Below are 11,425 nucleotides of genomic sequence, written 5' to 3'. Positions count from 1 at the left end.
GACCGGGCCCCTCCGGCTGGACGGCTGCTTGCCCTTATCCTTCCCCTGTCGGGCGCCCTTATCCGGGGCTGTCTCGCCCTCTGGCTGGGCGAGGACTGGCTACATTGGCGGGTCGTGCGGGTTGGTGGGGGGCGGCCTGGTGGGGTATCCTCTGCCCCCCTGATGTAGGCGCAACAATTACAAGACACTTTTGACAGTTATTGTGCATGCGAGACGATGTAAATTCACCTGCATGTGTCCGCAGACTTATTCGGGACTTCTTCGCTCGGTGTGGGGTCGCTCACTCATTGCTATAAAGAACTCTGATAACGATGCAAACGTCCGAGTTATCCCCTCATCTGCACTCTGTTTCTATAGATGTTTAGAATTTACATAGCCACTCCCACCAAACTTCAGTTGTACAGCCAGGTCCACTACCTCTGTCCTGCATGTTTCCCCTCCTATCTTTGTCCTGCCCAGTCCTGTCCTCTCCTTGCTGCACAGAGTGGACCAATACTGCCCCGTACAACACTCAACCCTAATGTGTCATTGTACTCGGTATATAATGATTTACTCTCCTCACCTGTTTTTGTTGTCTTCTCTTCCTATATTATTTAGTTATCTTTTCACAGTCTCTTCCTTTTTTTCAGTCACTCCCCTTTGAAACTGACTTTTGACTGACTGAAATTGTCATTAAATATCCATCAGATTACAAAGAACCACAGTGGCAGTACAAAAAGTACACTGTGACACAGTAAAACTGTTCTGGCATGAAAGGGATACAAATTCTCAATTTTGCTTGACCTAATAATAAAGAAGGGGGGAAAAAACACCCTCAAGGCCCTAACCCTAACAAGAAATAGGAATTTTTCTAAAGTGGACTTACATAGTTCCTAAAATGTCCACTGAAAATCCCTTAATTGTGATTTGGGAGTTGGAAATGAGTGAATGTTGTTAGATGCTGTTACACGCTATTACATGTAATTACTTGTTTATTGGCAAGGCAACTGTATTTATATAGCGCATTTGATACACAAGGTAACTCAATGTGCTTCACATTATTAAAAGCATTTCAAAACAAAGAAAAAGTACTTTAATTACATGTGAATGTATGAAATTACATGTTTTTACATGGTTGTTTCATGCGCTATTATACGGTTGTTAATCCATGTTATGTCGTAGCGGCCCTCGATAGTTCCTGAAATGTCCACAAAAACTTCCTTTGTAGTTATCCGGAAGTCGTGAATGAATGAATGATTCCTATCGATTCTGAACGCAGCGAATGCGTTCTGAATCATTCATCATTCCTGACCCCCAAATCACTATGAAGTTCCGCCTTGAGATAAGAGCAAGCTGACTTCCCAGCGCAAACTTGCAAGACCGTCCTCATTCTCGGTTCCTCGCAGACAGTCCGAGGGGCCGAGCCCCCTCGCGGCTGATAATGTGGCGTCTGCACAAATGCTGGTCCGCAGATTAAAGCCGCTTTAGTCAGGGGTGGGGGCAGGGCAGGGCAGGGATCGCACAAAAAAGAGAGCCCGGCCCTCTTGCTGAGCCCGGCCTTTCACGGTGGCCCCCTGCAATGGGAGGCTTTAAAAGGGAGGGCCGCGCCCCGCTCCTCTCACTCTTCCTCAGCAGCAGCAAAGAGCGTCGCAGGAAGGTGAGTCCTTCGCGCACCCGGAACCCCACATTTGCGCATTCGCCCTTGGGGGTCCCAGGGAGGGAGGTGTGAACCCTAACCCTGAAATGATGGACCCCCAAACAGAACAGCTTTTCGGGATCGATCAGCCTGGCCAGTTTTGCTTCTATTTAACCTTTTCTTAAATACATGTCATTTCTATGCTTCCGTGTAACCATGTAACCGTACTTCTGAATTACAGTGAAAGCATGTAACCGTGTTACTGTGTTACAGTGTTAGTCTGTAACCATGTTACCGTTTGGTCATGTGAGCATGTACCAATGGAACCCAGTGACATTGTTGCCATGTTACCATGTTGCAATTACATATCCATGCTACCACATAACTATGCACTCATGTAGCAATGTAACAGCAAAGTGTGTAATAACATTCTAAAATGTAATAACCATGCAATAAAGATGTAATAACATTGATGACCATGTAATAACATGTAATAAAATTAACAACCACATAAAAGCCTGTAATAACATTAACAACCACATAATATCAAATTACATCTAATAACATTGATGACCGTGTATTAACATGTAACAACATTAACCAACACATAAAAGCCTATAATAACATTAACAACCACATAATATCAGATAACATGTAATAACATTAAAAACCATGTAAAAGCAGATAATAACAAGAAATATAATGTAATTACCATTACCAATATAATGTAATTACCATGTAATGACCATATCCTAACTTTTTAACGTCTCCTCACAGACAAGATGACACACCACTGCACCAAGTTCTCTGGCCACTGGAAGGTGAGTGAAGAACAGCTACGGTTCATTAGGCACTTTTGGCCACTTCATTAGGCACACTAGGTACACCCACAAGATGTTTTGAATAATTTGCTGACATCATGGCAGACCCGATTATTGCACGGTAGGATACATTGTGGTGGGCCTTTCTGGGTAGGACGCGATGCAGGCGTTGGCATGACGATGTGCCATCTGATGATGATGATGATGTTGGTGATGAAGGTAAAGATGAAGATGATGTTGTCATTGTCCTTGTTGTCGTCAACGTCACCGCCACGCGTGAGCAGATCATCGTGTTCGACGAGGAATGTTTCCAGGGCCGCCGTCACGAGTTCACGTCGGAGTGCGGGAACGTGATGGAGTTCGGCTTCGAGACGGTGCGCTCGCTGCGCGTGGAGAGCGGCGCGTGAGTGCGCCCAGCAACACACACACGCCACACGCGCACACGCGCACACGTCGAGGTCGTGCCTGACGAGGGTCACGTTTCCTGTTTTCCAGCTGGGTGGGCTACGAACACGCCTCCTTCCAGGGGCAACAGTTGGTTCTGGAGCGGGGCGAGTACCCCCAGTGCGACGCCTTCGGGGGCAGCAACGCGTACCACATCGAGAGGTTGACCTCCTTCAGGCCCATCGCCTGCGCGGTGAGTGAGTCCGACGGTCCTTTCGGGGTCCCCGCCGCCCGCGTTCCCGAGCCTGAGCGTGTCGTCTTGTCTCCGGCAGAACCACCGAGAGTGCCGCATGACCATCTTCGAGCGAGAGAACTTCCTGGCTCGGAAAGGCGAGCTGAGCGACGACTACCCGTCCCTGCAGGCCATGGGCTGGTGCAACAACGAAGTGGGATCCCTCAAAGTCCAGTCCGGAGCGTGAGTGCGACCCCCAAATGATCACGATCAAGTACAGCGGTGCCAAAAGTACTTAAAACGCTCTACTTCGGTACAGAGGTGGAAAAAGTACTCAACCACTCTGGCAAAACTATTCATGCTCTGTTGTTAAAGTAGAATTCCAGATATTTGTGTAAAACAAGACTGATGAAAGTAGAAGTACCAATTTAACTTTCAGCAAAAGTAAAAAAAATACAATAAAATACTCAAAGTACTCAAAAACACAAGTAAAAAGGGAAATATTCCTTTGCTGTCGTCTTGTGGCATCTGGGTGCCAAGGAAACTATGATGAAGTGAGTCGAGGAGTTTCATTTCGACAAAAGTAGTGTTTTGCCACCATGTTGTGGCCTCTGTAGGCAATTTGAAACCTTTTTAGGGGGGCATCAATTAGCCGTTGATAACGACAACAAAAACACCTTCGACCCTGTTCCCACGCAAACAAGTTTGTTTTTTACAATCGATTCGATGTTTCTTCCATGCGTAAGTTGCGTTTTGGGAGCCCGGATGCGATTCCTTTTAAAAGCGGGTCCCAGACTGACTCCATCTGTAAACGCTGACCTTGCGTTTCTGTCTTTGGTGACTGACTGTGGGAGCGTCACAGCACCCCTTCAGGCCTGGCGTATAGTCGTGCTCACCATTATTGCCACCCCTTCATTTTATGCATAACCTGTATAATACTTTCAGAAATACATGGAAATGTACCAAATGTATATGAGCAGGATCTTTTAATTGGAGGTCCAAAGTAATTTAACAAAGAAAAAACAAAATGGCAAAACGCACGTGCGGCAATAATGGCAGCCCCCCTTAGCAGCGACGCCAGCCTCCGAACGTTGCCTGTATCCATCTGGAAGCTTTTTGCACTTCTCAGGTGCTACTTTTCTCCCACTCTTCCTTTGCAATTTGTTCAAGCTCTTGAACATTTGCAGGGTTCTTTTCCCCAATGGCAGATTTCAGCTCCCCCAAAGGTTTTCAATTGGATCGAGAGCAGGACTCGTTGCTGGCCATTTTTTCCTTTTCAACCATTCTCGTGTGCTTTTGTATGTGTGCTTTGGGTCTTAGTCTTGCTGGACGACCCGTGAGCTCCACCTCAAACCAAATTTTCTTACACTGGGTTTCGCTGTAAAATCTCTTGATCAATTTCTGATTTCATGATACCTGTGATCCAGTCAAGGCCTCCAGTACCAGATGCAGCAAAGCAGCCCCACAGCATTATAGATCCTCCACCATGCTTGACTGTTGGCAGGGTGTGCTTTTCCTTAAAGGCTTCGTTGCGCCGTCTGTAAACGTACTGTTTGTGTGCATTGCCAAAAAGCTCTATTTTTGTTTCATCTGTCCATAAAATATTGATTATCATTTGCTCTTTTGTATCAAACACGAGTCCGCTATCGAAAAATGCTGTTTCACTTGATTCATTTTCTTCAGGAGATATTCCACATTTAGAATTTAAACTTAATGGGTGCCAGTAATGGCTGTACTGTATATACTACAATGTTTCAAGGCCACACATTTCTTGAAACCGTTCCTGTTTATGTGAATCTTTTTCAAAACGAATAAGAAATAGATGGGCTACGTTTCTGTTTTTTCAGTTCAGACGAACAATTTTTGATAGGCAGAAGCTGTCATTTTTTCAGGTACGACGCATTCGCCGATAACATCGACGACACATATCTGTCTTCAAATCTAACGTCATCAGGAAAATAGGAAAATAGATACTCAAGTCAAGTATTTGCGCTCAGTTCCTAGTCCTCTGTCCACAGCTTCGTGTGCTACCAGTACCCCGGTTACCGTGGTTACCAGTACATCATGGAGTGCGACCGCCACTGTGGGGAGTACAAACACTTCAAGGAGTTCGGCTCGCACTGCCAGACGCCCCAAATCCAGTCCATCAGGCGCATCCAGCAGTAGTCGCGCCAGCCCACAAAATGTCTTTCCTCAGAACCTACGCAACACACCTCTCCTTTGCCCAATTCACCATCACAATAAAATGTCTTTCTTAAACACCACAACATACCTCCCGGGTCGTCATTCATAAATATCTGAGTCTCTCGACAAAATCTCACAACATACCTCTCGTCCTTCACATATCATCATGAATCCTGAGCATGAAATTCCCAAAACATATAATACACACGAAAAAATGGATGTATTCTTTAATACAAAACAATTAGAAACGGCCTTTCTCTTACTTAATACCACACCTTTCATCATCAATAATCACATTTCATACATAATAATTAATCAAATCAGATTTGAATATTTAGTATGAATGTTTAACTATATCAATAAACAGTCATAAATGAAATAGGTTATACAGTAGAAATGTACAACATCAATACAATAATGATGTAAATACTCATTCATTTCATATAATAGTGTAACATGGAGAAAACATAATACACCTCTGATCTTCATAATAGATATATGGTGTTCATTGAGGAAGAGGAAGAAGAACACATATTTTGGGAACATAGGCCAGTATTAATATGAATGAAAATGTGTTCTAAGCTTGTTGACTGAATGTATTACAACCTACGTGAATATCAAATGTTTCTGAAAGTAGGAACTCCAAAAAAGTCCACACTGCAAGCAGGGAAATGTTTGTTTGTTTGCAATTTATTTATTGAATAAAAAAGAACATTTTTAGCCTCTAGGGCCTGAAAACAGGTTCATCCTGTGTGCTTTATTTGATTTGTTTTTCTTTTACTGCACTGTACTGTGGTGCTGTGACAACTGTTCCTCATTTTGAGCTTGCTTTGTTTACTTACCTGAGTGTGGAGATAATAGAAAAGGCCTAGTGCAGTTTCACCGGGCAATATCACCTTACATTTGAACATCCATCCATCCATTTTCTGAGCCGCTTCTCCTCACTAGGATTGCAGGCGTGCTGGAGCGAGAGGCGGGGTACACCCTGAACTGGTCGCCAGCCAATCGCAGGGCACATATCAACAAACAACCATTTGCACTCACATTCACACCTACGGGCAATTCAGAGTCTTCATGCATGTTTTTGGGATGTGGGAGGAAAGCGGAGTGCCCGGAGAAAAGGCACGCAGGCACGGGGAGAACATGCAAACTCCACACCGGCGGGTCCGGGATTTGAACCCCAGTCCTAAGAAGTGTGAGGCAGATGTGCTAACCAGTCGTCCGCCGTGCCGCGCATTTTAACATGTCACCTTTAAATTGGGAAGGTAACAATAACAAAAGTGTTTTGAATGCAAAACGTACACAAGGCCCCATGAACATGACGTCATCATGACGAATCTGTTGCAACATCAGAGTTAGTTATGAAAGTGTCAAGTTCACCTCGTGTGTCTCACGACCACCGCACAGCAGCATTGTGTTGAACGTGTGCGTGCGTGTGAACTAAACGAGCCGAGCACTCCCGGCCTGGCACCGGCTCCGGCTCCATCGGACGTTCCGCTCCGGGTTTTGGCGGCCTCTCTCGCCGCAGTGGGAGGAAGTGGAGCCACCAGAGGCGAGCGCAGCCAGCCAGCCGCGCTATCGAGCGAAAGTCGACAAAAACACGGAGGACGGCAGCCACCTCTGCGGTGACATGTTCGCTACCGGAGCCGGGGAGCGGTTTGCGTCAGCTTCGTGAGCCCCAGGGATACAACCAACCCCCAGGACACCCAGCTGTTGGACGGAGGCTCTCCCAGTTCGGTCAGCCCGCTCGCAAGAGGTCGCGGGGAGCTGGCGGAGCACGAAGCCCGATCGCCCCGCACCTCCCGTTTTATTTGACGGGACGCTTCCACGCCAAAGCCCCGGTGCCCCCTCAACCACCGTCGCCGTTGCAGTTTGCGCTTTTTGTCGTCTCCGCCATTTGCGTCGTGGAGGAAAAGTTGAGCGAGCAAAGTGCTGCCCCCCCGCCCCCACCCTCCCCTCCCCGAGTAGCCCTCGGCGCTGGCTGCCCCGGCAACGAGGCTCCCCTGAAGCTCCGCAAGCCGCCATGGAAGCTCTCGGGCCCCGATAACCTCTCTTAGGTGGGCGCCTGCGGGTCGTCTTTCTTTTTTAGGGGGGAGGAAACCTGCCCGACTTCCCCTCGAGCGAGAGGCACACGTCAACCTGCCGGTTAGCCCGCTAGCCTAGCCTGTTAGCTCCGCGGCTAACTAGCTAACTTTATTTATAAAGTACTTTCAAAACAAGCACGACTGAAAACAAAGTTCTGTGCACAAATTTAAATCAAATATAATAAAAATATTTGACAATTAACAATAACGTTAGAACCCTGACGTTATCATTTGGCGTCCTGGCGAGCTACGCGCTATCTAGCTCAGCAAACATCGCCGTCGAGGTTAGCCTCCTGACGTTAGCATTTAGCATCCTGACGGGAGCTCATCATCCTCTGCGAGCACCGGAGTGCAAGCGGGCAAGCAGCCTTCGTTCTCCCCACTCGCAGGAGCTCATTTCGCGGACGAGGACGTAAAAGTGTCGGCGGGGATCCGCGGGCAGGCAGGAGTGTATGTGGAATGCAAACGAGGCTCGCTCATTTGTGTTTGCTCGCTGGGAGACATTTGCATTGCGACGAGGATCGTTTTAAAAGAGGTGAAGGAAACAGAAGCAGCAGTTGGAGGATCTTCACAGCTCGTCAGCCGGAACAAAAGACCCCTGCTCTCCCCACTCAAGGCCGGCGTGGACCTTGTCTTCGAGGGGGAGCACATGCTGCATCGAGCCGGGGCGATCCCTCGGGGAGTCGCGGCGTGTTTGTTACTCCGCCGCGCACTTAATGGGATTACAAACTCGCCGATTGAAAGTTCGATGAATCCACCCATCACCATGACACTGTGAGGCGGCCGTGGACAATCACAGGAACCCCCCACCCCCACCCAAGAACCAGCAGGAGCAGCAGGAGCAGCCCCCCACCCCGGGCCATTGATGGTGGTCCCATCTGGCGTTGGAGGAGCTCCGTGTTTGTGAACGATTCTCGACCGCGAAGATGGCGGACCTGGAGGCCGTGCTGGCCGACGTCAGCTACTTGATGGCGATGGAGAAGAGCAAGTCGACCCCCGCCGCCAGAGCCAGCAAGAAGATCATCCTGCCAGAGCCCAGGTGCGCGCGCGCGCGCACACACACGCATTTATACAAATGCACGTTGAAACACTGCGTGCACAGACACATTCTCTCACAGAGATATTTATACAAGAACACAGACATACTTATACAACTGCACGTTTATACACTACACAAAAACATTCTATAAACACATTTATACACACACACAGGCATATTGATACAAATGCACGTTTATACACTACACATTCACACGTTCTATCACAGACGTTTATACACACACACCACGTTTATACACGTGTGTACATTCTCTCTCTCTCTCTCTCTCTCTCTCTCTCTCTCTCTCAGTCACGCACGTCCTGCACCCCATGGTGCATTGACGCCCATTAGCATATTAAATAAAACATTCGATACATGATATAACATGGCGACGCCGGCACTGGTGCGTCCTTGTTGTTGTTGTGGTGTAGCATGAGTAGTGGCGTGCTATCGGCCGTCATGCTGCGTCAACGTGGCCTCCCGACACATTTCACAGTCTAGTAGCACTAGAAAAGTGCAACAATTGCATCGTTCCGTTTTAAAAACGGACTAAAAGCACAGAGTCTTTAAACGCTGCAGAGGAAGAAAAGACACAAAAATCTGAGTAGACTTGACGCCGTCCGGCCCGCTGTAATCTCCATCAAGGGCCAAGCACAAAAAAGAAGCTTCAAGCTCTTTATTGCTGCTCCCAGTTGATGTTTGCTCGAAAACTAAACATAAAGCAAAAAGAAATACAAACATGTAAAGGCAGCGCAGTTTGGTTGCTGGAGACCGGCCCACTAGCTTAATGCCAAAAGGAATGGAAAATGCCATTCACATGCTAACGTTAGCATCGATAGTCATAATTTCACAACCCTTTCAGTTACGGATTTTTGAACACAAAGACTGAAGCAACACATGTAGAGAGTAGGGATGTCCCAATCAAATTTTTCAAAGTCTTTGAATTTAAGGATCTGCCGAAACCGATTCCCGATCCGATACCTCGACTGTACATTAAAAAAGAGTGCACATCCAAATTCTCTGAAATTAATACCATGTGTAGCCTATGCATGTAGTTATACATACCTACAAAGTATATCTATTATTGGTGGAACGGTTCACAAAATCCATGGTTCGGTTAGTTTTGTGGTTCACTGTTTTCAGTTCAGTTTGGTACACGTTGACTCTTAAGACCTCCTTATACTCCCGCGCTTGCGCAGCCGACAATGCCCTCATTGCATCACGCGACCCACGCATTGGCCCGCGCGGCCCCTCTGCGTCACTTGACGCGCACACGGCAAAAACGTTCTTCCGCGTAGAATTGCACGGAGATCATCTTTCGTGATTGGTTGGTTTTAGTCGCATGCTGTGATGACGTACTCACCGTTCCTCTCAGTTCCACACTCCACCTACGCCGCCGCCTTCTCGATCGATTTTGCAGCATAATTAAACGTACCATCTGGTCATCGAGGTCCATTTTGTTCTAGCAGACACTGTTCCACGGTCGCCATTGTTGTTGCTTTGTTCCTTGTTACGGAAAGGAAAGTAAAAAAGGCTACCGGAAATGGCCAAAAAATGCAAAGGAAACTCCACTCTGTGGCGTCCAAGCCAATACCAGCCGTCGCGACATTCCCGACTTGGAGAAGAACTGCATTATTCTTGTCCATTTTTTTTTTTTTTTTTTTTTTTTTTACATTTAACTTTTTAAAATAAACTGAAAGTATATCTTCACAGCATTATTATTCATTTTTATTTTTGTATTTTTATTTAAATTCTTTTTATTAATCAGAAATATACTTGGCAAATAAAGATGATTCTGATTCTGATTCTGAAAGATGATTTGAGAAAAGCTAGTGACAGAACAAATTCAACTCGCATCTCAAGGCACCACCTTTTACAGATCACACGAATGCGTAAAGAAAATGCTAAGTGGCATTCGGTCGAGCCGAAGCGAGGCGAAGATGTCTCAGTCCCCGTTGATCCGGCGACTCGTGGCGCGGCACTGTTGTTCGCGAGTTTGCCCAATGATGTCACACGGATTAGCCGTTTAGTTCCTGCTAATTGAGCGGGATCAGCGGCGACGGCGAAGTTAATCCCGGGACGGCGCGGCAGGCGGTCCGACCGGCGTACTGCGTGTCGTCGCAGCCGGCGGAAGATTAGCTGGCTGATTAGCGGCTCCAAACAGGAAATGCACGGCACCCAGCAGGAAGTACTGCTCGTTGCTGCAGCTGACCAAGTCGCAGTGCTCCATTCAAAAAGATCATTTGACTTATTTCGCTTTCATTCCATAAAATGTATGTCATCTGGTGTACTGCTCCGCAAGCTAACGTAAACAGAGCAACATTGATGTCAGGTGTTACATCAGCGTTTTACTTTTTAACGTCCAAATGTGCAACCAAACTATTTCACTCAATGCCAGCTATTTTATGGCATTTTGACAGATCTTTCAAGACCCACAGAGTACAGTGTTCTGCAGTAATAAAAGTACCAAACTAGGGCTGCACGATCCATCCACCCATCCATCCAACCATTGTCAATACCACTTATCCTGTTCAGTGTCACAGGGTGCTGGAGCCTATCCCAGCGGACTACGCCCTGTACTGGTCGCCAGCCAGTCGCAGGGCACATATTGACACAGTCAGCCATTCGCACTCACATTCACACCGTCCCTGAGTTTGAACTGAACCCACACTGCCTGCACCCAAGTAAGGCCAATGGCCTACACCATCAGTGACTGGGCTGTACGATATAGGAAAGAAATGACATTGCGGTTTCTTCAACCCTACCTAACATACACTAAAGTGAAAAGCAGCACACGTTTCTCTTTTCCCTCTCGAGAAAAACTATTCTGAGTAGAGCACAAAAGTATACAGTCATTTGTATAAAGTCTACCTGTAGTTACTGTGTTTCCCCTAGGTTGAAAATGTACTTGTGGTGGTGGGCAGGGCGGCGCCGTGGTGTTTGATAAGCGCAATACAATAATATAAATATTAAGGGCCGACCAATATGGATTTAAAAAAATTTTTTTTAGGCCAATGCAGAAACCGGTTTGACAGAGGGGGGGAAAAAAAAAAAAAAAGAACTGAT

At 46.8% G+C, this 11,425-nt stretch overlaps 2 protein-coding genes across 5 annotated transcripts in view; both read left to right on the top strand.

Moving 5' to 3' along the window:
• The first annotated feature begins 1,619 nt into the window (after positions 1 to 1,619).
• cryba4 (crystallin, beta A4) lies at positions 1,620 to 5,403 on the top strand. Its single transcript, XM_061698420.1, has 6 exons — positions 1,620 to 1,636; positions 2,393 to 2,436; positions 2,721 to 2,839; positions 2,932 to 3,073; positions 3,153 to 3,295; positions 5,071 to 5,403. The coding sequence occupies exons 2-6, from the start codon at positions 2,398 to 2,400 to the stop codon at positions 5,216 to 5,218; spliced, it is 591 nt and encodes a 196-aa protein (XP_061554404.1). The 5' UTR covers positions 1,620 to 1,636; positions 2,393 to 2,397; the 3' UTR covers positions 5,219 to 5,403.
• A 1,227-nt stretch (positions 5,404 to 6,630) lies between these two features.
• Positions 6,631 to 11,425, top strand: part of grk3 (G protein-coupled receptor kinase 3) — a 56,926-nt gene continuing 52,131 nt past the window's right edge. For 2 of the 4 annotated variants that reach the window (XM_061697576.1, XM_061697575.1), the window contains exon 1: positions 6,631 to 8,359. In XM_061697576.1, coding sequence (XP_061553560.1) covers positions 8,247 to 8,359 — 113 coding nt within the window. In that variant the 5' untranslated portion in view covers positions 6,631 to 8,246. The remainder of the gene's footprint in view (positions 8,360 to 11,425) is intronic. The other 2 variants (XM_061697578.1, XM_061697577.1) reach the window with 1 other exon arrangement.

Source organism: Phycodurus eques, chromosome 15 (genome assembly GCF_024500275.1).
Source record: "Phycodurus eques isolate BA_2022a chromosome 15, UOR_Pequ_1.1, whole genome shotgun sequence".
Taxonomy (NCBI): domain Eukaryota; kingdom Metazoa; phylum Chordata; class Actinopteri; order Syngnathiformes; family Syngnathidae; genus Phycodurus; species Phycodurus eques.
The sequence above is the reverse complement of the archived record's forward strand: the minus strand, read 5'-3'. Positions and strand labels throughout refer to the sequence as shown.